The sequence below is a fragment of the Telopea speciosissima genome, chromosome 2 (assembly GCF_018873765.1).
Source record: "Telopea speciosissima isolate NSW1024214 ecotype Mountain lineage chromosome 2, Tspe_v1, whole genome shotgun sequence".
NCBI classification, from domain to species: domain Eukaryota; kingdom Viridiplantae; phylum Streptophyta; class Magnoliopsida; order Proteales; family Proteaceae; genus Telopea; species Telopea speciosissima.
The window spans coordinates 16,383,239-16,410,434 of NC_057917.1; the positions used below are offsets into that span (position 1 = coordinate 16,383,239).

At 38.5% G+C, this 27,196-nt stretch overlaps 1 protein-coding gene across 1 annotated transcript in view; it reads left to right on the forward strand.

The window, feature by feature from the left end:
• Positions 1 to 27,196, forward strand: part of LOC122653279 (putative tRNA (cytidine(32)/guanosine(34)-2'-O)-methyltransferase) — a 33,882-nt gene continuing 6,686 nt past the window's right edge. The window contains exons 1-5 of the mRNA XM_043847254.1: positions 1 to 160; positions 269 to 362; positions 5,250 to 5,299; positions 6,395 to 6,444; positions 26,743 to 26,851. Of these exons, the coding sequence (XP_043703189.1) occupies positions 134 to 160; positions 269 to 362; positions 5,250 to 5,299; positions 6,395 to 6,444; positions 26,743 to 26,851 (330 nt within the window). The 5' untranslated portion in view covers positions 1 to 133. The remainder of the gene's footprint in view (positions 161 to 268; positions 363 to 5,249; positions 5,300 to 6,394; positions 6,445 to 26,742; positions 26,852 to 27,196) is intronic.

Sequence of the window (27,196 nt, forward strand, 5' to 3'; positions counted from 1 at the left end):
CTTTTCCTTACTGGAAACCTCAGCTACTCTTGCAGTTTTCTTTCAAGTGATTGCAATTAAATAGAGGACGGGAAGAATTTAAAAGGGTAAGACTTTTAGATCTTTCTTGGTAGCTAGTTTCCGAGCTTCAAGCATGGGGAAAGCTTCAAGAGATAAGAGGGTAATAGTTTTTCCATTCTGTTGGTTGGACTAGATGTTCTCAACATCCCCTGCGGCCCCAAGACCTTTTGAAGCAGTTTAGTTTTGAGTTTCTGTTTTATTTTTGCAGGATATCTACTATCGAAAAGCAAAGGAAGAAGGTTGGCGTGCTCGGAGTGCCTTTAAGCTACTTCAGATTGATGAGGAATTTAACATCTTTGAAGGTGCATCCATTTTTCTGTTGGTTTGCCGTTATTTGTTTTTAGCTTCTCATACCATAGATGCGTTCTGATTTTCAAAGGTAAAAGAAAGCCGAATTCAAATCAACCCATTGTAGCATTTATTTGTTAATTGGTGTTGGAGTTACTGAAATTTACATAGCATAGGTGGAAAATGCAAGTCCAGATTTGGTTGTGATGAGTTTATGTCATATTACATCCCCTCCCCCCCTCTCTGGGCCGTCTGTGCGATGGTAAAAGCTCAGGCTGCCTACCTGAAGTTACGGATATGAGTCTTGCGAGCAGCCTCTCAGTGCAAAAACTCCAATGGTTAGGACCATCTCCAATCCACCCTTCCCAGGAACATGCAAATGCAGGGCTTGCAATGGGTTATGGCCCTTTACTTTTTCTTCCCCCATTCTTAAATTTTAACTTCGATCCTGATACGAAGAGGACCTTAAACCGGTGGAAAAATCTTGGATTAAATTGATATTGTTTATTCTTATCACAGCTGCAATGGGGGAGTATGCGTTGATCTCCTGATTATACATGGGTTTACTTGTAATGGCAAAAATTGCTTGGAATTTTACACCAATCAGAAGTATGGAAAGGATAGGAATGATGAAAGAACCATGGAATGTCTTTTTGTTAATCGTAGTTAGTGGATAGCCATGTATAACTAATGTAAGACTACATTAGGTTAATTTAGTCCCAAGTAAATCCACAATTTCAAAATAGAAACAAGGGCAGAATTAGAAGGTTTAGTAAATCAAACCAAACCAGCCACTGGAACTCAACCAAGTTTGGATTGGTTGATGCTTGTATGGAGTAGAAACTCTACTGATGGTTGAATTGGAAGACATGGCAGCAACACAAAAATAGAAACTAAGATTCTGCAGGCCAAACCAGCCACCAGTTGGGGCTCAAGTTTGGATCGAGTGTAGGGACTATTGAGGTGAGGTTCTGATGGATGGAAATGAAGTTATGAAGGTGGGATGAAAATAGAAGGTTTGTGAATATGGAGGATTCCAGCCAATGGAATGGGGTACAAGTGGGGATCGAGTGGAACGGTTGATGGTGTGATGTAGTGCTCCAAAACCCAGCAGGAGGGGCTGTGGAGTTATGGGGTTCAGAAGTTGCAGCCATGAAACAACTCTCAGAAGCAGCAGCAGCCTCCTATTGGGTGGAAGTAGAAGCAACAACAGTCTTGGTATGTTGGAGATGATTGCAGCCTTCGATTGAACCTTCTCAGCAATGGTATTGATCAACAGAGAACAGCAGCAGCACAAGAGGTCAATGGAAGGGAAGAGAAGATGGAACAAAGAGGAAAATAGAAGGTAGGGGATAGGTGGATTATGCTCTCTCAGCCAGGCTCCTTCAGCCCTTCAAGTTACAACCAATTTGAACATGAGAATATTCATTGCATTCAAGCAAAACTTCATTCATCAACTAAATTGTGGGGAGGCTTCTAAAAAGCTTTACAGTATATAGAGGGCTATGCTTGCACCTCAAGTTCAAAGAAAATAGAAACTTACATAATTAGAAACCAATATTTAAAAAACTAAATATTGCATAAGAATAGAAACTAAATTGGATCTACTAAAGTCTTCACATCTCCTTGTGGGACTCACTTTTAAGCCATATTGGGCTGGCCCAACACAAGGTTGGTTGGCCCTACGGCCAGTGGGTTGGTCCACCGATTGGTGAAGTGAACCAGCCCTTCTCCCATGGGTGCCTTTGAGATATTTCTTGCCAAACAGCTTGGATCTGCATCAATAACATACTTAAGATCAGGATGATTTTCCGAGGGTACCAGACATGGCATAATTGTTATTTGCAGGTGTCTGTAGTATTAATATATTTCCCATAAAGTCCCAGGTAATTATATTAATACATCAAACACCTGCAAATAAGAAGCATCATATAGATAAACTCAGTGTAGCGGAGATGAGAATGTTGAGATGGATGAGTGGCAAAACTAGGAAGGTTAAAGTAAGGAATGATCATATTAGAATTGATTTGGGAGTAGCTTCAATACATGATAAGCTATGAGAGAGTCGTTTGAGGTGGCATGGCCATGTTCAGTGGAGGCCTTTGGATGCTCCAGTATGGAGGAGTGATTTGATTCAGATTGAAGGAACTAAAAGAGCCAGAGGTAGACCTAAAGTGACCCTAAGAGAAGTGGTTGAGAAAGACATGCATAGCTTAGGCCTTGTATCAAGTATGACCTCGAATAGAGCTGATTGGACGCCAAGGATCCATGTTGCTGACCCATTTAGTTGGGTTAAGGCTGAGTTGTTGTTGAAAGTCCCACCTGGCATCCATTTGATTCATACTACTCGACTCTTTCCCCCCAATCCCTGCCTTAATTTTTAACTCCAAATCTAGGGATTAATAATTATTATCCCTAGATTAAAATGATGCAATATTAATAATAATGATGGCATAATAAATAATAATAATAATCAATATTAATATTGATAATAATGATGCTGATAGTTTTTTGGTTTTATTATTATATCATTATTCAGTGTTACTATCAGTACGGACAATATTTTCCAGGTAGATGTTCATTTTTGTTATTCTTCTTCCTGTCATTACTAGTACAAGGTTTGAAAACCAGTCTAAGAAAAGAAAAGATGGTAGTTATTTGCATTCAAAATGACAGTGGTGAATTTATGAATTTTTGTTATGCATTTATACTCTGATATCAAATGTTAACGCTGCAAGGATATTTTTTTATTTGGTGTTTCTAAGATGGTCCACCAAATAAATGACAGGGACGTATGTGACTAGATAGGAAGCTGCTAAGGGGAATGGCTAAGGTTTATTTTATGAATAGCCATTTACATCTAACCGATGGGAATGGCTCTTGGAAGCTGCTAAGGGGAATTGTTCAAACATGAATTGAACCTGTTGTATCTCAGGTGTTTGAGGCCAGCAATGGAGAATTATATCAAGTGATGCAATTAGATTGGGATTTTCATAAACTCAGGGTTTAGGATGTTCAAAAAATCTTGATGAAATTACATACGTGGGGGGTGGTGTTAAAGTTCATTGGTAAAATCTAAAGAGTTTGATTTGGAATAGAATATTTGAAAATTGGAATTTAGCTGTAGGTTAAGAACTAAACTGAAGGCCTAACTTTGTGGAGCTCGGGTTCATGTCGGAGATAGAATAGAGCCTTGGTTGTGGCTTCTGAAATCAAATGAGAAACACAACAAAAAACTATATATGTTGGTAGAAATAAGAGAAGAAGAAGAGAATTCTATAGAATGAGTTTTACTGACTAGATTAACTCCTAATACTCTTTGTAAACATACAATCACATTGATTAATCACCAATCAGTCATCCAGCATGCAACCATAGCAGCAGATCTGGACCTTTGAATAAATATCTGAAGGATCCTTTTATTACGGACCCATGTTCAAGTTCCATTATTAGTCGGGGTATTTGAAATCAGATCTTGATATTCAGTTGAATTGGCAGAGTCAGGGGTTTGCCTTTTTGCCTTGTATATTGTATTTTCTAATTTAATATAATAATAAAATACATATATTATGTACATGCATCTAATATTCATGTTTGGATGCATTTGGACCTTGAATGGAATAGATCATAGTTTATTTGCATCCGTTCAATTATTTTTCCTAGTTGATATCCTCAACTTCATGTGGAGTTGGTATTTCTTTGATACTAGAGGCAAAAACCATTGTAAGGATATATTTTTGGTGGATATATGGAGCATCTGGCAGCATTGCAATGACAGGATCTAAGGGAGTACAATATATCTTCTCAGTCTACCATTGGTTTGACTATTGTTAGGGCAGCATGGTTGGCATCCACGTTTATTTTTGGGCATATCTTTTGGATAAACTATTAGAAGATTGGAAGGTGATCACTATTCCTCTTGCACCTCCCCACTTATTGTGTTGCCATGCCACAATGGGTTTCTTCAGAAGCTTGCTTTATGAAACTGAACTCAACCTATATTCTCTATGCAATCAAGGTCCTTCTGGTATGGGTGGGTGTTTCAGGGTAGTGAAGGTACTTTGGGGTCTATCTATCTGGCAGATTCTATTGTTATGGAGCTTAGAGGTCTTTATGGCTTATCTTCTCCACAAGAGAAGCATTTGGAGGTGGAAGGAAACGTGCCATTGTTATTGACGGGGTTCCATCTTCTTGTAGAGGTCCATGGAGACCATCTCATCTAAATAGGAGTGAAAGAGCCTTGGTCTTCTCTATGAAAATCTCCTTCTCTTGAAGGCCTTGCTGTAGCAATACATTTGCAGATGAATTAGGTTCATTATTATGATGATGGACTATACTAACTCCTTAGTTTTGTGGCAGTGAGCACTATGTTTTGGTATTGTACTTTTTTTTGTTGTTTTGTTTTATTTTCCTTGTTGAGATGTCTGCGTCACCTCTCTCTCTGGTTTCAATAGTCATTATTGGTTTTTTTAATCTTTGAAGAATGATAGAGAAAATTAAAGCTTGCTAGAATAGAACCAGAATGGAGTTTTCTCTTTCAAATGTTTGAGATTGTGGATTACTAATACTATCTGGGAAATGGATGTTATTTTTTGGTTTTATTATCTTCTTCTTCACCTTCATCATTTTCTCCCTTGTTTCTTTCTCTTCAAGTCCACGAGTTTATTTTGCAATCCAGCTTTGTTATATGGTTGATTTTTTTTCCTTTTTAGTGAAATTCCCACCTTACCCATTTCTCTGGTATGTAGTGTTCTATATGTTGCAATGCTTAATGTAGATGGCATTTAGTGGATCATTCACCCCTTGAGCCGTTACCATTGTTGTTGTTCGTCATAGGCATCTTGGCATTGTTACACCCCTACATTTTATTATTATTTGATGACATAAATCTGGATGTGCAGGAGTGAAGCGTGTGGTAGATCTTTGTGCAGCACCTGGTAGCTGGAGTCAGGTACCATTTCCCTTTAAATGTGTTATTTTTGAGCAGTTTTATTTCCTTGTTAAACCTTCTCTCCTTTGTCCTTTTTTTTTTTTAGTACAATTGTGAGTACTGCCAAGCTAGTCCCAAAGCATGGTGTACTCAGTCTGGTTCATCATGTCTGAAGCTGAAAAGGTGTCCTACATAGACCAAATGATATGATAAACAGATGGGGTACACCATGGTTTTTGATCTTGTAGCAAGCTTATCATTTCCCTATTGTTTTTTAGGCATATATTTACTATTTAGTTGGTTAATGACAAGATCAATACATGATTATGCAGTCCATTTTTGGGGCATAAAATTGGTCTAGACCATAGAGGTTTTAGCAGATCTGAATTCTCAAAACGTATATCCAGGATCTGACTGGAATTTCTGATGTTTGACTCATATCTAACCCTAAATCCTAGCAGGCTCTCAATACAGATTTGGTCTTCGTTGGGTATGGATCCACTACCTTAATCTTAGTTTATTCATATATACAAAATGCATATACCCCCAAACATTCCAAGATCTGATTGGAACCAAAATTTGAAACAACTATGATCCAAAGAGACAAATCCAATTTAATTATGTATGCGTGGGAAAAGGTATTGGGTCCTGTTTGCAAAAATTTTATGCCATTTACGTGAATCATTTTGAGAGCAATTACAATTTCGGTGTAAACCTTTGCCCCCTTTCCTATCTATTAAACATATTGATTTTGTCATGTTGCTGACAAGATTTACGTCTGTGTTTTTGGACATTTATGTTTCTGCACTTGGGTTCTCACTTGTTGTGAATTGACATTGCGTCATGTTAGCATGCTTTACTATGAAATTTGCATGTGGTAAACCCTTGCGCTACCATCCATGACTTTCATATTAAGATTGTAGATTCATATGTTATGTATGCTGTATTTCAGTTAAAATTTTATTTCTGTTGGATATTTTCTTCACTGCATTTGACATTATTTATCCTACAATAATTGATACTTTACTTATATGTTTAAATTAGATGCTTTACATCCTATTTGTTTTTGCTGTTATACTTTTGATTGGTGCCTGCTGCTGAACATCTTGCACGTAGGTTTTGAGTCGAAAGTTATATCTCCCAGCCAAGTTGTCATCAGAGCCAAGGTAAAGTCTCATTTCTGTCATTAGGTATGGTGTACAAATTTGTTTGCTTATGTTTTAGAGTAGCTGTTCTTATTATGTCGTATTTCTTACTCAATGTTGTTGGTAAACATTTATGCTAATTTCATTTTGTTTTTGAGTTGAGTTCCAGAATGTTTTCTTCCAGTGAAGGTAGTCCTTCAAGCTAAAGTTTTCTAAGGTGCTTCTTGACATGACTTACTGAAAATGCAGCCAGTTAAAACAAGAATTCTTATCTGGTCCATTCTTTTGTTGCTTACTGTCTTAATGAACATGGAAGCATAAGGAAAAAATTCTCCCTAAACTTGGGTTTCATATTGTGCTTCTTAACAGTGAAATATCTGTGTCTGATGTAGTTGACCTTGTGAATGACTAAATGAGTTTAATAACTACTGTGATGCTCAAAAATATGTGATGCAGTTGCATTAGACATTGATCCTGTAAGGAGGCCTATACGCAAGCATGGGGGGGGGGTCCATAGCTTGTGTCAATCCAATGGGCTAAAATTTACCTTTGGTTAGTTATATTATAGGTTGGGCCTTTTTATTTATTTGGATTTCATTGTAATGGGCATAATTTATAAGCTCATAAAGTGGGGATAAAGTTAAGTGTACAGGATTAGTAGTTAAGTATTTGGGTTAAGTTAGGATACTTAATAGTTAGATAGAGTTCTGTTTTGAGTTTATTTATTTAATTCAGTGTGTTAGAGTGATTAAGAGTACTTTTATGAGTCAATTTAGGAATTTAAATTGTTTTTATATATGTAATACACCCTCTATCAGTTGGAGATGATTTGAGTAAAGAATACTATTTTTTTAAGAGTTTTGGTGTTGAGCAGTGCTTACGGGATTGGTACCTGATTTCTTCTCTTCTCTTCCGTTCTCTCTTTCTCTCTTCTTCCTCCCAAGCAGATTGATCTCATATCTTTTCCCTCTCCTTCCATCGTTCTGATTTCTTTCCTTAACAATAAGAATGATCCATGACTACAGGCTCTCGATGCCTTTTCATAGTTCTTTTGATCGTGAACAGCCAGTAGTATTATAACATTTGGAATGATAAAAGTCCCCATAACCTCTAACACAATTCTTCCTGTGAGGTACAACATACCCTTTAACTTAATGTTTCCTTCTGGGGGCGTAGCCTCTGGTAGCACCCCCTCCCTCTTTCTCTCTCCTCCCCCCATGAAATGACGTCTCTGTCCCCCTATTGATTTAACCAATTCGGGAGCCTTCATTGGCTCTCACCTGCCCGCATAGCCTCTGTTACCGGGCAGGAAACACCTTATTGTCTCATGTCAGAATTACTTGGTTTCTAAAATGCTGTCCATTAACTAGCAATTAGAGCCTTCTTGCTTTTTGTCAGTTGTTGAGGTATGAAGTGGATCAAAGAGAAAGTCAAAATACATATTGGGATGAGTTATACATATATTGGGCTTATGGTCTAATTGGTTTTGATTGTAGTTGCCTTCTTCAATGTACCTACATTCTGTGTAGAAATAGACATGAGATTTATTTTATGAATTTAGTCTAGTTTATAATTTCTTTAGTTTCAATTTTTTATGTTTTCTAATAGATGTAGGATATCTTAAATTTTTTTTTAAGTATCTACTTCTGTTTCCTTATGGAATTGCGAGAGCTTAGGTCAATTTGAGTTTCTATTCTATTCGTGAATCCTATATGACTTTGAGTTTGTGGTATCTTCAAAATCTCGGCTGCTCAAGAAGTTGGAATAGCTGCTCCTCCAACCCGGAGTGGATTCTAGGGGAAGGGCAGAGCCTCACCTTGCAGTAGGAAGGTGTTCGTTGCTGGGAGGGGTTCCAAAATATCTGGACCGAAGGGAGGCGGAATTCAATACTCCGATCTTCCTGGGGATTAATCACTGGGTTTTTGAATATTATAAGTGGGTTCGTATCCACTACCCTCATCCTTTAGGGGACACGGATTTTAAAGATAATGTTAAGAGTTTTCTTAAAGGAAAATTTTATAAGACAGTCATTCGATCGGCTATGATGTATGGTGTAGTTAAGAAGCATCGTATAGATAAATTCAGTGTAGCTGAGATGGATGTGTGCCAAAACTAGGAAGAATAAAGTAAGGAATGATCAAATTAGAGCTGATTTGGGAGTAGCTTTGATACATGACAAGCTATGAGAAAGTCGTTTGAGGTGGCATAGCCATGTTCAATGGAGGCCTTTAGATGCTCCAGCGCGGAGGAGTGATTTGATTCCAAGGGCATACCTAAAATGCATCCGGGAGTAGTGGTGAGGAAAGATATGCATAACTCAGGTCTTGTATCAAGTATGATCTTGAATAGAGCTGATTGGAGGGTAAGGATCCATGTAGCTGACCCCATTTAGTTGGGATAAGGCTGAATAGGAGTTGTTATGAAGTTTTCTTCTCTGTTATTGGCCATGTGGATTCACGCATTGGAGATGGATTTCCTTCTATGAATTAGTGTGCATCCCAATACGCTGCTAGGGTGGATTCCCTATACATCCTCCTCCTCCAACGTATTCCTTTTGTGTTTTTGCCATCAATTTGGAGTTATAGCAGTTGTTTAACAGGTCAGAAAACTTTTGTTTTACTCCATCCACTTCTGGTTGTTTAGGCGGTTTGTCTCTCTACTGGAGAACAGTTCTTCTGTTATGAGGGAACACAAGAACAGGTGAAAACCGTTTGGCAAGTCCAGTTTGTATTTGTGTTCTCTTGTAATGAACCAGTATAAAAATGGGCTTAGGAACAAATTTGACAGAACAGCAAGGCTGCATATGGCAATGTTTCTGCTCTGGGAATGCTGTTCTTTGGCATAACCATCTTTTTTCCGTTATTGTTCTGGAACCTTGTTCTGTGGGCGTTTGGCAAACCTGTTCTAGAACTGTTTCCGGAACAGAAAAAGAACATTAAGGGCGGTTGGTAAAACCTGTTCTGGAACAGTTTCTTAACATTTACAAAAAATGCCATTACCATTATAATTAACCCAAATAATGTCCTAATGCTAAACAAAAAATTGAGTGAAAATGTCATTAAAATTCGCCTTCCCTAAAATCATTATGAAAATGAAGGAATTTGTAATAAAAAAATATACTATTACAATTATTACACAGTCAAAGTGACAAGTTCAGTAATCGGAGAGAATAGAGATTGAAGTTTCAGGAGGTGGTATTAATAGAACCTTTAATTGCTCCTTTCAAATAGCCTTTAATATAATCCGATGAAAGGAGAAGGAGCTGCAGATGTGGCGGTTTCTGGACAGTCAGATGTAGGTAGAGTATGTTGGGTAGGAGAGAAAGTTCTTCCCTCTTATACAGTTATACCCATTGAAACATTCCACACCCACGATTTTCAGCCTGCAGGCCAATTAAACATGGTTGTTAAAACCCAATGTATAATTCCTATAGTCCTAGTTGTTATAAAGGAAATTTGCATGCACAAGTTAACATAGTGCTAAAACTCGTGCGAGATCTCGGTTTTTCCCAGGGTCGAGACGAGATGACATAAGAAACGAGAAAGTGCAATATCTCGTCGAGATTTCGACTCAAACTCCTTTATATGAGTGCTAGATCTCGAGATGTCAGTGGGAAATTTTGGTATACAAACACCTATCTATGCAAACCTTGGGATACAGACACTTATTTATGCCAGATGTCAGTGGGAAATTTTGGTATACAAACACCTATCTATGCAAACCTTGGGATACAGACACTTATTTATGCCAGAAACCAAGACAAACACTTATTTATGCCTAATATCATTTAAGTAAATGAATTTGTATTTCATTTACTTAAGATATTATTCATAAATAAGCAAATACCCCCTTATTTGAATCCAATAAAAATAGTTAAAAAATAAAATTCCAGAAGGAAAAAAAGCCCACCCTCCAGTTCAAGAATAAAAACTGGATTTTCGGCGGTAGGTGCAATTTTCAACTTTCTAATGTTGGGGTTTTTCTCAAATCTAAAAATTCCATAAATCTCAATATGGTAAAACATTGCTAAAAACCAAAAGTGCTGTAAAATATTCATTTGTTTTGATGTCCAAACAGATATTTTCATTCAGAGCGATTTTGACAGCATTTGCGCACACCAAATTAAGTTTGACCGGTACATAACTCCTTCAATATAAATCAGATTTAAGCAATCTTGGACTTCTTGGAAAGCTTTCTTTACTATTCTAATAGTAGTATTCGCAGTGTCGTGCTTCCCTAAATTCATTGAAATAGCTGCCTGCGACGGAAGAGTCAGTTCCCCGTTTTGGCCTGGACCTGCTAATGCTAATCCTGGTGCGCAACCCCCCGTTCCCGAGCAGGCGCTCCTTGCGGAAATTGCGCAAGAGCAAAATCAGTGTGTTCACATTCCAGAATTGGAACAACCTCTTCTTCCTAATCACGTCAGAAGGGTGGAGTTGGCAGACCGTTTTGTGTTTGTTATATAACGGGAGTAGGGGGACTTCTTTATTCTCATAATAGCACAAGACAAGAGCAACAGATGGGTCGGGATAGTCGCTCTTTCAGATAATGCGATAGCGCCTTGATCGAGCTACGAGGCGAAGGTTAGCACGGTTGAGTACACTTATTCCAGTTATATTGAAGGAGTTATGTACCGGTCAACCTTAATTTGGTGCGCGTGAATGCTATCAAAATCGCTTTGAATGAAACTATTTTTTTTTATGAATATTTGCTTATTTATAAATAATATCTTAAGTAAATGAAATACAAATTCATTTACTTTAATGGTATTAGGCATAAATAAGTGTTTATCTTGTGCCTGTCTTGGTTTCCCACTAAGTGAAACTCCTATTTGAACTTTGTTTTTGCAAAATCTGATAGTGCCATTGTGTTTAAATGGCCTAAATTAGGCTAATTACCAAGTTTCAGACCCAAACTAGGTCTAAAACCCACCGAAACCAGGTTTCTAGTTGGAAAAAAAAATGCACCAACTCGACCGAGATCTTGAGATAACTCGAGTCAACTCGGTTTTTCATAGAGTCGAAACCTGGTCGAGTTCCGAGTTTTAGTTTTTTGCAAGTTAATTGACATACTCTAATTGATAGTGGGCAACACTAGAATGGTTGGCCATAGTTTTTCATCTATTTTCATTGTTCGTACCTTACATTGGCCTTGTCCACATTTACATAATCTTAACTGGTCCACCCATATGAAAAGGAGAACATTCCCTTGGATATTTTGTAATAATCTCTTCCAATATTTTTTCTTGTCTTTATTGTGAAGTTGGGACAAGTAATACCGCATATTTCGCATTTAGAAACGGTAAGCTCATTCACATTAGATGCCATTTGGATAAAGATAAGGCCTTACAATATGTAAGGTTAAACAAAATTGTAATGATGAACGCAAACTGGCACATTGTTTAATTGTAAAAAGTTGTGACACCGCAGTTTCTTGATATGAAAATGCTGAAATACAAAGTCAAGTCTAACCACATAAACCATTGTGCAAAATAAAATAATATATAAAATCAAATCTCCAGTATCCTATGATATCTTGACAACTGGTTTGCAATTTGTATTCTAGTTTCATTCATCTCCCTTGCGCATTGCCGCTGACTAAGATTTGCCGTGGAATTATAAAATTCTTGGTGGGGGGGGGATTTAGCTCATCCTCCACTAGATCATCATTCCCTAGTACTACAAATTCTTTGTTTGCTATTTTTTCTTCTCTGATGAAGTTATGCGGACCAAAACACGCAATCACTATGGAGCTCTGAGTTTGGATTGAGTAACCATTCATTTGTCTTAATAATCTGAATATTTTTCATTACTCTAAAAGTACATTCAATGACATTCCTTGAGAGGAATGTCTATAGTTAAACAATTCCTTTGTTGTTCTTGGATTTCCTCTTGTTCTATAATCTTGTAGGTGATACCTCTCACCTTTTGGATGGTGTCAAGTAGCCGAAACTAACTTGCATATCCGGAGTCTACAAAATAATACTTGCCTACATGTATTAATGTGGATTGAAAAATATTAACCGTTTAATTATAATGGTATCGATGGTGCCGTTTTGTTTAGTAAGTACCATATCGATAAGGCTGATTTCCGATACCAGACCAGACCAGACCAGGCCAGGCCGACACATATTATACTTGATACACTGGTTGTAGCCAAATACCACTTGACTTATCAGCCGCATTGGATAGTAGACTCTTTATTGTCTACTATTTCTACTTAAAAACTTATATATGTTCTCAGCTTTTCTGGGTTCTTGTGCTATTTCCAAGTTGTTTGGTTTTATTCTTATCAATCTCTATTAATTCTTGTTCTGCATGTCTATTCTACCCTATATACTGTCCAAAGTCATAGCATAATCCATTCCCAAATCCTAATTGGGGTTCGGTTTTCAATTTTTGCATTATTGGGGGGGGGGTATCTTTTGTGAATTCCTATGTTTGTCACTTCCTCTAGTATAAATTACCTTTCTTCTATGACCATCTCAGAGAAAAAAACATCAAGCATCTTTGAGTCCATCACTTCATCTCCTTCAGGGAGGGCATGGGACTTTGGTTTTGGAGAGGGACAATTAAGTATTATCTATATTTCCCAATGGAAAATTCTTCCACAGCTATCTTCTTGTTGCTTACTGCATCTATCCTTGCCTATTTAGAAAAATCTAGAAGAACCTTACTCTCACAAAATGCAAAGCCAAACATCGGAAACTAGCTTAGAAATGATGAATATGTATGACATGGTGTAGAGAAAAGGAAACCTCGGACTCACGTTCCTCAAATTTGTCTAATGTGCTTTGCAGTTTTGAAATCAGTTAATCATCTTCATCTATTGCGACTCTGCCATGGTGGCGCTAGTCCATTTACTTTGCATGAGTAGTTTGTTCTTGTTACACCACTCTGTTTGGCTGAGAGGGGAAGCTCTTTTGCTGTGTTAGCAACCAATAGAACTGAATGCTTGAGTGATCAATAGGATCACCAAGCCCCTTTATTTATAATTAAAGAGGAGAAAAAAAATAACTACAGTAATGCCCCCCTCATAGCCGACTCTAACTAATGAGTCATCTATGGGGGAAAAAGTCCCATAATGCCCTTGCGGCTACATTACTCAACACTCCCCCTCAAGTTGATGCATAGATATCACACATGCCCAACTTGAACAAAAAACGGATGAAATACTACCCAAGCCCTTAGTGAAAACATCAACCAACTGATCATCTGACTTCACAAAAGGCATACAAATCTGTTGACTTTCCAACTTCTCCTTGATGAAGTGTCTGTCAATCTCCACATGCTTCGTATGATCATGCTGCACTAGATTATGGGCAATACTAAACCCGACTTTGTTATCGCAATACAACATCATTGAGAGACAAACAGAAACACCAAGGTCTTGAAGTAAATCTTGAATCCACAGTAACTCACATATACCTTGTGCCATAGCACGGAACTTTGCTTCAGCACTGGACCTTGCCACAATATTTTGTTTCTTGCTGCGCCAAGTGACAAGGTTCCCACCTACAAAAGTACAATAACTTGAAGTAGACTTACAGTTAGGAGATTCACCTCAGTCAGCATCAGTATATGCCTTAATATGAAGATGATCATGTGGAGACAAGAGAACCCCTTTTCCTGGAACTGACTTCAAGTAATGAAGAATGCGAAGAACAACAACCATGTGTGTGGAGTAGGGATCATGCATGAACTGACGGACTAAACTCACCGCAAACGCAATGTCTGGTCTAGTATGTGAGAATAAATTAATTTTCCCACTAGTCTTTGATAACGGCCTTTATCAACAAGTTCACCATCTTTATCCTTCAATTGAGTACCAGCCTCCATAGGTGTATCATAGGGATGGCAACCCCAAACCAGTCTCAGATAAAAGAACCAGGGCATACTTCCTTTGAGAGAGAAAGATGCCTTTTGAGGACTGAGCAACTTCAATCCCAAGAAAGTACTTTAATTTCCCTATATCTTTTATTTCATACTCACGTCCTAGGAAGCTCTTCAGATGGGAGATCTCTGCACCATCATTTCTTGTCACCACAATGTCATCGACATAGACTATGAGAATAGTGACCTTGTCACCAGACCGCTTGATGAACAAAGTATGATCAGCATTACTCTGTTTGTTTCCCACAGAAATCATGGCCTTGTGAAATCTACCAAACCAAGCCCGAGGAGACTGCTTCAGCCCATAGAATACACACTTCAGTTTGCAGACTTTTCCATGAGTTTTCAAATGAAAAATCTGGAGGAATCTCCATATATACTTCCTACTCAAGCTCTCCATGAAGGAAAACATTCTTGACATCAAGCTACTACAAATCCCACCCAAAATTTACAACACATGATAATAAAATACGAACAATACTCAATTTCGCAACAAGAGCAAAGGTCTCCTGGTAGTTAATCCCATAAGTTTGAGTAAAACCCTTGGACACAAGTCTTGCATTGTACCTACCAACCATGCCATCCTTCTTCTGGTTAACTACAAACACCCATTTACATCCAATTGGCTTTTTCCCTGGAGGAAGAACAACAAGATCCCAAGTGTTATTTTTTCCTAAGGTTTTCATCGCTTCTACCATAGCTGCTTTCCATTTTGTATATGCAAAGGCCTCCTGCCACTTCTATGGAATAGAAATAGAGGAAAGAGAAGACTCAAAAACATGATAGGGAGGAGAAAGAGAGTCATAGGAAACAACATGAGATATGGGATGTTGGGTACATGTCCGAATATCTTTACGAACAATAATAGGTAATTCAAGAGAAGAAGGATCCTTACCAAACGGAGTAGTAGGCTCTGGCTCAAATGATGACGATGGGATGAGTAAAGGTGCCGTAGTGATGGTGGTTTCAACTTGCTTCTTAGGAGTTTGAGTAAAGACACGAAGATTTGGACGATCAAGTCTACCCTGTATTTTTTCAACCTGTCCTCTAACAGAACCAGGAGTAGGCTGCTCCCCCTAAATTGGAACATTGAAAGGAGTAGCAGGTAACGTCGGAACATCTTCACCAGCCAAGTCAAACTCCCCCTGAAGAGGTGACAGTGATTAGTAAGCTAAGGACTCATGAAAGATGATGTCCATGGAGAAGAGGACACGCTTTGTTAGAGGATGGTAGCATTTGTACCTTTTATGAGTTGCTGAATAACCCAAAAAGATATACTCGACGCCACGAGGATCTAGCTTCCCATGGGAGTGATGATTGCGAGCATAGCAAATACAACCAAAAATCTTTGGGGGAACAAGAAAGGAAGATGAACCCTGGAGGACATCAATTGGAGCACGGAAGGCCAGAACTCGAGTGGGCAATCGGTTGATCAAGTAAGTAGCGGTAAGAATAGCGTCACTCCAGTACTGGGAAGGAACATGTAGGTCAAACATCAAGGCACGAGCCATTTCTAGTAGGTGGTTATTTTTTCTCTCAGTCACACCATTTTGAGGTGTATTGGCAGAGCTGGTTTGATGAAGAATCCCATGATCAGCCATATATTGTTGAAATTGACCCTCCATGTATTCTCTGCGATTGTTACTATAGAGAATTTTTAGAGTGGCATTGAGTCTTAACTAACTTGTCGAAAAGCTGAAAACACCGAAATACTTCACTCTTGTGTTGCATCATATACACCCAGGTAGTGCGACTATGACAATCAATAAAAGTGATCCAGGTAGGGCACCATACATCAGAATGAACAATATGAAAAGGAGAAAGACTTCTTTTATTTAATGGGGAATAACTAGAACAAGTTTGTTTAGCCAAAACACAGGCTTCACAAAAAAACTCATCCTCATTACAATTTTTAACCAACTGGGGAGACAAATGAGATAAAGTCCCAATGGGGGGATGTCCTAGCCTACAATGCTACTAATATAAGTCCGAAGAGAGAGAATGCAACTGATGAGTGTGAGAGGGAATGACAACAGATAATGTAATTCTAGATTGGTAGGAGACCAACTAGAACCAATAACCAGGATCGGCTAGGGATTAGGGAAATCTGCTAGGTTAAAATATGAGAAATTGTGAAATTAGGGTTAGGGTTTGATGGGACCTAGGGTTTGACGTTAGGGTTAAGTTAGGAGAGTGTGGATTATATGGGAGAGAAGAGATGCTGAAAGTTATAGTTAAATCAAATGACTAAATCTGAAGTTATTGAGGAATCCTAGTAGAAATAGGAGTGAGGGGTAAAAGGGTAATTTCAGACAATCGGCTGGGTGGATGGTAATGAAATTTGGATCGAGTCTCTCTTAGGGTTTGAGAAGGATTCGATCAAAATTTCAGCAGGTTCTAATAATTAGATTTGGCTGGGCAGAATTTTCGTGAAAAACACCTTGCATGTGACCTTCTAGAAAGGAAGAAGAATAATTGCAGAAATTGAATTTCAACTTACTTCTTGTTTGAAAATATCTTGAACCTTGTTGGATAAAAGTTAAATTCAATTTCATTATATCTCATTATACTAAAGATTCAAAAGGTCTTTGTCACATGTGGTCTTTGTCTTTTATCTAAAAGGTCTTTTCATTGGCCAATCTTATTCAAATTTGAGTTTTCATTTCCCTCCATATTTTGAGTTGCATTTGTAAAAGAACCAATGTTGTTTAGTCCCACATTGGTAAGCTTCAAGGATGTAAGCTTGCTTATAAGTATTCATGGGTCCTTAAGGAACATGGGTTCCTTAGAGAGAAGTGTGTCCTCTCACTTGTGTGGGGGTTGGTCCGGGGTGCTTTTAAATCACGCGCGCCGAACCGAGCCGAGCCAGGCCGGGCCGAGGCCGAGTCCGAGTCCGAGTCCGGGTGTGGGTGTGGGTGTGTATAAATAAATATCTTATTTTTGTTTTTATACATGCACCTATAATACCTATACGAGTGTGTATTGGTACCTGTACACACATAAGGAGACACCTAAAGTACCTGTACGTATAAAAGGACGCCTGTATATGTACAATACCTTTACAACTTGCCTCTACATATTCTATATATACAAGGGTATTGGCAGGGGTAACTTCACTTCGTCTCTTCCTGTTTTGTTGCTTCTCAAGGAGTGGTTCTTCTCTGTTTTCATCAGAGAGTGTTTCTTTCCGTCCTTACTGTCTCTGTGTGTTGAGTATAGCTTTCGGACCCCTTCTGTAATCACTTTGGGAGTGCCGCCTTTAGTGATTAGTGGATCGTTTCATCTTGGAGGTATAATTGAACTGTTCCCGGTCTGTACTAACAAGGGGCGATTAAAGACCTTAAGGACGATCCAACCTACTGACTCCTTTGGCGATATCCTGCAACTAACAAGTACGTAAATTTATTTGATTATTTATACTCTTGTTTCGTACTGCTGTTTATGCTTTTATTACTGTTTGTATTCTTACATTGTTCTGCCCGTAGTCTGGTGCTAACAATCTTAAGGTCTTTAATATTGTGACTGTTTCTAACAGTGGATCTTAATACTGTTATAAACAGATTTAAGACTATGGCTGGACAAGATACACTTGGTCAAAAGGACACATCCAGTATTGATCCCATTCCAACTAATGTGGTCCCTGTTGTTACCACTCTTCAACCCGCATTGGAGAAGATGAGTATTGTTGGAGAGTTCGATAAGATCGAACAATTTGATGGGCAGAATTTCAAGAGATGGAGCCAAATGCTTCTTTTTGCTTTAACCCAAAGCATTGACGGATCCCAAACCACCACAAAGTGAGGTTCTGGAAGAAGATGTAAAACGGATTGCATGGATTCAAGCCGATTTTCAGTGTAAAAATTGGATATTGAATGCGCTTTCCATTGATCTATACAATGTGTATAACTCATACGAGTATGCATATATGATCTGGAACGCTTTATGCAACAAGTATACTCTTGATGATGCAGGCAGCAAGAAATATGTGGTAGCAAATTTCTTGAATTTTGAAATGACCGACGACGAAAGCGTCTCTTCCCAAATTGGTAAGTTTCAAATCTTAGAGGGAAGGTTATCTAAGGAAAATGTTATTCTTCCTGATGTTTTCGTCACAAGTTCCCTCCTTGAAAAACTACCTCCCTCTTGGACTGATTTAAAAAATAATATGAAACACAAGAGAAAGGAATGGTCCTTTGAACAGGTTGTGATCAGAATCAAGATCGAGGAGAGAAACAGGAACAAGGACAATGGTGGAAAGCCTCTTCGGTATACAAGACTCAAAGCCAACCTTGTCGAATCAAACAAACAAGGTCATTTCAAAAAAGGTCTTCAAGTCAAGAAAGGCAAGAATTTCAAGAGGTCCAAAGTGAAGTGCTTCGCATGTGGTAAGCATGGTCATCTCAAGAGAGACTGTCGAAACAAGAAGTCTATGAAATCTGAGAAAGTGAAGGCTAATTTACTGGAGGAGGACATTTTCACCGCCATGATTACAGAAGTAAGTTTGGTTGAAAAACCAAAAGATTGGATACTTGATACGGGTACAACTCGACATATTTGTGGAGATCGCAATGCGTTCTGTACTTACTCTGTTGTTAATTCGGGTGATCAAGTTTTTATGGGAAATTCCCAATCTTCTACTGTTATCGGTAAAGGAACCGTCACATTGACGCTCACTTCGGGTAAGACACTTGTCTTAAGGGAAGTGCTTCATGTTCCAGACATCAGGCGAAATTTGGTTTCGGGTCCACTTCTCAATAAGGCTGGGTTTAAACTCACCTTTGAATCTGACAAACTTATACTGTTGAGGAATGATGTTTTTGTTGGAAAGGGTTATGTAAGTGATGGTCTTTTTGTAATCAGTGTTCTGAACGTAATAAAAGATAAGCCGAGTGTTTCTTCTGTTTATATTGTTGACTCTTTGAATTTGTGGCATAATAGATTAGGACATATTAGTGCTCCTTATTTATCTAGATTATGCAAGTTAGGTCTTATTGATAGCTTTGGAAAGCCACCGGTGTCTAAATGTAATACTTGTGTAGAGGCCAAACTGACAAAGAGGCCACATAAGTCAGTAACGAGGCAAAGTGGTCTCCTTGACTTGATTCATAGTGATTTGTGTGATTTTAAATCATATGAATTAAGAGGTGGAAAAAATTATGTTGTTACCTTTATTGATGATTACTCAAGATTTACTATGTTGTATTTACTGAAATCAAAAGATGAAGCAAGTGATGCCTTTATATCCTATAAAAGAGAAGTTGAAAATCAACGAGGGAGTAAAGTTAAAAGACTTCGAACCGATAGAGGTTCAGAGTATTTTAATCTTTACAAATTTTGTGAAGAGATTGGTATTATACATGAAACTACAGCTCCATACCAACCACAATCCAATGGAATAGCTGAAAGGAAGAATCGTACATTGAAAGAAATGATGAATTCATTCCTTATCTGTTCTGGGTTAACCCTTGATATGGGGGGGGGAAAGCTATTCTAACGGCTTGCTATATTTTAAATAGAATTCCTCACAAGAAAACTGGTTTAGTACCTTTTGAGTTATGGTTTGATAGAAAACCTAACTTAAAGCATTTAAAGGTATGGGGCTGTTTGGCAAAAGTATTAATACCTGAGTCAAAGAAAAGGAAACTTGGTCCTAAAACCTTTGACTGCATTTTTATAGGATATGCTTCGCATTGTAATGCTTATCGTTTTATGGTTCTCAAAACCATAGATGGTGTTTGTGAAGAAAACAACATAATATAATCTAGGGATGCAGAATTCTTTGAGGATGTATTTCCTTATACATCCAATGAAATGGGTGTTACTAATGCTAGTGGTGATTTAAATTTCAAAGATGCTGTATCAAAGAGTACAGAAAATGATTCTGTTTATCAAGATGATCCTATATCTAATGACAATGATGAAAGTCATTTGAGGAAAAATAAAAGGCAAAGGAAAGCTAAGCACTTTGGTAATGATTGGGTTGTTTATTCTATAAACAAGGATCCCAAATCATATAATTGGGTTGCCCATATTGTGGATAAGGATCCTCTTACGTACAATGAGGCAGTTACGTCCCGAGATGCCGTCTTCTGGAAAGAGGCAATAAAAAGTGAAATTGATTCCTTATTAGTCAATCATACTTGGGAATTGGTAAACTTGCCACAAGGTTCCAAAGTGTTAGACACCAAGTGGATATTTCGAAAGAAATTGAAACCAGATGGATCACTTGATAAATTTAAAGTCAGACTAGTCGTCAAAGGTTTTAGGCAAAAGAAGAACTATGATTACTTTGATACTTTTGCTCCAGTAGCAAGAATCACCACTATAAGAGTAATGGTGGCTGTTGCATCAATTTACAATTTGGTGATACACCAAATGGATGTAAAAACAACATTTCTCAATGAAGATTTAGAGGAAGATATATACATCAGGTAACCGGAAGGTTATACTGTGCTTGGACAATTAAATAAGGTATGCAAACTTGTTAAGTCCTTGTATGGACTAAAACAAGCGCCAAAGCAGTGGCATGAAAAACTTGATATGATACTCATATCAAATGGATTTCTTGTAAATGATGCCGAGAGGTGTCTATACAGTAAGTTTCATCACGGAAAAGGTGTGTTCATCTTACTTTATGTAGATGATATGTTGATTATGGGCACTAGCCTAGATATAGTGAAACATACTAAAAATCTCTAAATGTCCAATTTTGAAACCAAGGACATGGGAGAGGCTGATGTGATTCTAGGAATCAAAATCATCAGGAAGGAGAAAGCAATTATCTTATCACAAGCTCACTATATAGAAAACATGCTTAAAAAGTATGGATATTTTGACTTATCATCGGTCAAAACACCTTTTGAGATGGGATGTCATTTACAACGACATTAAGGTGACCCTGTGAATCAGAAAAGATATTCACTGATAATTGGTTCTGTTTCTTATCTAATGAATTGCACTAGACCTGATATAGCTTTGGCTGTGGGAAAACTGAGTCAATATACTCATAACCCGAGCAACGAACATTGGGATGCTATTGAAAGACTATTGAGGTATCTAAAAGGTACCATTAATTATGGTCTTCACTATAGCGGAAACCCAGCTGTATTAGAAGGTTTCTGTGATGCTAACTGGATATTAGATACAAATGAATCGTTAGCAACTAGTGGATATATATTTACATTAGGAGGTGGAGCGATTTCGTGGAAATCGGTTAAACAGTCCTGTGGGACAGGATCCACGATGGAAGCAGAATTTATTGCCGTGGAAAAGGCAGGAACTGAAGCCGAATGGCTTAGAAATTTAGTGGCAGATATTCCACTATGGCCAAAACCTGTTCCTTCGATATCACTTCATTGTGATAGCATGGCGGCTATAGCTAAAGCTAAAAGTAGAGTCTATAATGGAAAAAGGAGGCATATTCGCCTACGACATAATCTTGTAAGGCAGTATATAAATGAGGGAACGATCGATTTTGTAAAATCAGACTGTAATTTAGCAGACATGTTCACAAAACCAATGCCTACAAAGATCTATATAGAATCATCTAAGGGAATGGGCTTAAAGCCTGTGACATAGGTCATGTGATGGAAACCCAACCTATGAAGAGGTTTAACTCCTAAATTAGGTTCAAAGGATGCAAACGAAATCACCGGATGATCTGATGAGTACTACCAATAGTTGCTCATTCTGTTAGATGGAAAGGTAGTACCACCACAATGAAAGAGGTTGAGTTACTAACTCTTAATCAAACCAAATCTCATGAATGTGGGGGTGTGTTATCTGTGGTGCACACTGTGGGTTGACCTAAATGGATGTAGGAGGTGAGGCCGCCTACCGATGAGAGTTTTAAAGGTGAACTCTCTAAACGTCCATAATACCAAGATATGGGATAAGGTCGGATTTTGTTTGAAAAACAGAGTAAAATGTCTGTTTAATTTATAAGGGTACGTCACGTAAAGTTGACTGATAGGATATGGGTAGTGAGCTTACCGGCTACACCAATGAGGAAAGGTTCAAGAAGTCTGACTTCACCCGTATTCTGTAGCGAAGTTCATCAGACCTAGTGTAGGTTCAAGTCCGAAAGACACCTGCAACGATGTGTCCTATAATGTGTAATATGCTCAACACTTTTGTCACTCTATCGACATTTTGAATCTTGTGGGGGATTGTTGGATAAAAATTAAATTAAATTTCATTATATCTCATTATACTAAAGATTCAAAAGGTCTTTGTCATATGTGGTCTTTGTCTTTTGTCTAAAAGGTCTTTTCATTGTCCAATCTTATTCAAATTTGAGTTTTCATTTCCCTCCATATTTTGAGTTGCATTTGTAAAAGAACCAATGTTGTTTAGTCCCACATTGGTTAGCTTCAAGGATGTGAGCTTGCTTATAAGTATTCATGGGTCCTTAAGGGACATGGGTTCCTTAGAGAGAAGTGTGTCCTCTCACTTGTGTGGGGGTTGGTCCGGAGTGCTTTTAAATCACGCGCGCTGAACCGAACCGAGCTGGGCCGGGGCCGGGGCCGAGTCCGAGTCCGAGTCCGAGTCTGAGTCTGACTCCGGGTGTGGGTGTGGGTGTGGGTGTGTATAAATAAATATCTTATTTTTGTTTTTATACATGCACCTACAGTACCTATACGAGTGTGTATTGGTACTTGTACACACATAAGGAGACACTTAAAGTACCTGTACGTATACAGGGACGCTTGTATACGTACAATACCTTTACAACCTGCCTCTACGTATTCTATATAGACAAGGGTATTGGCAGGGGTAACTTCACTTCGTCTCTTCCTATTTTGTTGCTTCTCAAGGAGTGGTTCTTCTATGTTTTCATCAGAGAGTGTTTCTGTTCGTCCTTACTGTCTCTGTGTGTTGAGTATAGCTTTCGGACCCCTTCTGTAATCACTTTGGGAGTGCCGCCTTTAGTGATTAGTGGATCGTTTCATCTTGGAGGTATAATCGCACTGTTCCCGGTCTGCACTAACAAGGGGCGATTAAATACCTTAAGGAGAGTGTCATCTAGATACGACTCGATCCAACCTACTGACTCCTTTGGCGATATCCTGCAACTAACAAGTACGTATATTTATTTGATTATTTATACTCTTGTTTCGTACTGCTGTTTATGCTTTTATTACTATTTGTATTCTTATATTGTTCTGCCCATAGTCTGGTGCTAACCATGGTATTAAATCTCGTTTCGTTTCGGTGTTTCGGTCTGACCGAAATTTCCGAGATACTGAAATTTTGTCGAAATATGGTATTTTTCTGTGGGTGTAAAATGCCAAAATGACCGAGATTTCCGAAATTTTCGAAACGAGATTACCGAAATTACCGAGATTTCCGAAATTTCCGAAACGAGATGACCGAAATTTCCGAAATATTCGAAATATTGCACGTGACACTTTTAGTGACTTTTTCAATATCTCGTGATATATCGTGAGTCCACGATATTTCGTCGATATCTCACGAGATATCGTCGAAATATGGTATTTTTCCATTTCGGATTGGTATCGTATCTCGGACAGCTCGAGATATACGAAATTTCGCGAGATTTTAAACTATGGTGCTAACAAACCTTGCAGAGAAATTCCAGCAACTGAATATGTTTCTTTAAGAGATCGACTATGGCAGAATTGAAAACTTGAATGGAGTTTGATTGGAGATCAATGGAGGGGATTGGGGAAGGGAATGGCTATCTCAGCTCACCCTGGGCATCTCACCCAACCTATCTTAGGATTTTGTAACAAAAGGCTAAAGCCAATATTTCATTAATCAAATTCGTGTACCACTCGGACAGTATCTTTCCTAGGGGAAGGAGAGTACTAATGAAAAAGGGTAGAAGAACCTATCATATGGTCAGTGGCACCAGAGTCAATGATCCAAGGACTGGAGACTGCCGATGCACAATGACTACCAATAGAAATACCTGAGGCAAAGTTAGAAACAGAACCAGAGGTGGCAGCAGGTGTAGAGGATTGGGCAGCGGAGGTAGAAGAGGCCTTTAACATCCGATGGAAAGCTTGAAGTTCTTCCAGAGATAGACCAGTGTCTGTAGGAGGGGTTGCAATGGTGTCAGTGTGATTTGCCTTAGCAGTAGGCTGACCACGGCCCTTGCCACCACCACCATGTTTACGTTTTTTCTTCAAAATCAGTAGGCTTCCCATGTAATTTCCAACAAGTGGCCTTAGTGTGCCACAATTTACCACAATGTTCACATTTGATAGGCTGCTTAACAGATTTGGAGGTGTCAGCAATAGTAGTAGTACTCGAACCAGACCCAGTATGTAAAGCTGATTGGTCTTCAGTGGAAGGGTGGAGCATAGCTGAATGGCGGCGATCCTCAATATGAACCAATGCATGAAATTACTCCAAGGTAGGAAAAGGATCTCTGCTGAGAATCTGGACTCTAATCTGATAATATTCAACGTTGAGACCAGCCAAAAAATTATAGACTCGAATTTTGTCAACCTGTTTGTTGTAGGTAGCAATGTCAATGGCATTGGTGGGCTAATAATCTGTGTAGTGATCAAGCTCTTGCCAGCACTTATGGAGCTCTGTATAATATTGGGAGGCAAATAACTCGTTTTGTTTTGCGTCATGAATCTTCTTCCGCAGTTCATACACTTGAGCATCATTCCCAACTTGGGAGTAAGTTTCCTTGGCAGCTTTCCATATATGGGAAACAATGTCCAATAGAAGATAACCCGGTGCCATAGTAGGATGCATGGATTTAAGAAGATAAGACGTCACCAAGGAGCCATGGGAGAGCCAATGATCCTGAGCAGGACCTTCTTCATCAGGTTTAACAGTGGTACCTGTAAGATGTCCTGTAAAACCGCAACCTGCAATTGTTAGGTAAGTAGATCGAGACCACATCAGGTAATTGGTCCTATCTAACTTGATGGTAGTTGCAGCAAAAGGAAGGTACTCATTACGGCCAGATTTATCTTATCCAGACGAAGCTGTAGTAAGAACAGACATAGTGACAAGAGAGTGGAGTCAATCCAACTGCGCAACCAGTGAAGAAATCGAGCCTGGAGATGGGTTTGTGAATTGCCATAAATTTGACCCCGTCAGAATAAGCCAAAAAGTTGATCAAGTCTCCCTCTAGTAGTGGCAAATATGTCCTCCAAAAATCAGCACTTTCTGATGAGCCAATAAAAAACCCTAATTTTTGTCAAAAATTAGGTAGAAAAAAAAAAACCTTTTCTGGAGAAAATCGCAAGGCTGAATCTGAATTCTTCTTGATTCAAATCTGCAGTCTTCAAACAGGAGCAGATGTTGACCAATAGCAGCAGAAAATAATCTCCAAAAAAGGCACAAATCGATCTTCAATAAAGGCAAGGAATCGACCTTCAAGAGAGAGGAGAACCAAATGCAGAATCTGGTCAGCACCGGTAATTTTCAATCAAATCATAATCTGGAATGAGGTAGGATGGAGGCCTGGAGGGCAGCAACTAGATCTTGAAGAGATCACTTCATAGTGCTGCTGCCCTTAAGTGGTTAGAAGAACTGAGAGACAGAGAGAAGGGTTGTAAGGGAGTGGTGGTAAGAGGAAGGGGAAGGTTAGGGGAAAAAGCAGGGAAGGGGTAGAAGAGAAGAAAAGAAAAAAAAATGGAGAACTGCAACCTAGATCAGAATTTTGGCTCCGATACCATGTTAGCAGCCAATAGAACTGAATGCTTGAGTGATCAATAGGATCACCAGTCCCATTTATTTAGAATAAAAGAGGAGAAAAAAATAATTACAATAATGCCCCCCCCTCATAGCCGACTCTAACTAATGAGTCGGCTATGGGGGAAAAAGTCCCATAATGCCCTTGTGGCTACATAATTCAACATGATGGTACATCATAGTGGTTGGAATATGAACTTTTTGGGAGGAGTGCAATAATGAAATCTTTAGACCATTTTATGAATCAGGATGTTGTGGATAGCATCATTGTGAGAATGGTGCATTGGCAATTGTAGTTGAAATGTTCCATAGGCCATTTGGCTATAGATATAATTTGGGAGCATTACACTATGATGCATCTGGGTATCAAGAACTTTTTAAGATTACCACTGTTGAGGAATTTTCCAGTAGGTGATCAAGAAAAGATAGATGCAATACATTTAAAGACATTTTTAGTTAAAAAAATTCTTACAAATTAAAATATGTTGTAGATCTTTTCACGCTGACAGTTTTGTGCTTCAATTTGATTAATGTAAGCAAAAGTGCAAAACATCCATGTCAGAAAATACATCTAAGAGATTTCAATGTAGAAATAGCAACATTTTTTACTGGATGTCTGCGTTAATTCAACCATTATTATTTCCTTTTAATTTTTTTTATCAGATTGGACCAAACATCCACATCTTATGTGTTGAACCCTTATGCATTACCTTTACACCATAAGTTTGGTCATATTGCTTTGCAGGGATTGTGAACTTCCTCTTATAGTGGCCATTGATTTGCAGCCCATGGCTCCAATCGAGGGTGTCATTCAAGTGCAGGGTGACATCACTAATGCTCGTACAGCTGAACTGGTAGAAATGGACTTTCATGTATTTCTTAGTATTCCGTCTGAAAGTATTTTAGTTTACAATTTGCTTGAGTGATGCTTTTGTTTGAAATCAATCGCCCAACTTCAAATACATGTCAATTTTGCCTTTGTAGATCCCAGTACTGTCCTTACTTCAAAGTAGCTTAGGAACTGCCATTTTATTTGAAATTGTGAACTATGGTAGTTAATGTGATACAAACAGATCCCATCTATATTTATTGTTTGTTTGTAAGTCGAAGTAAAGGGGTTCATAGGTTGATCGGGCAACCATCTCTCTCTACGGGCAAGCACTCCTTTTGGGCTTTTGCTGTGTATGTGGTAGATGGAC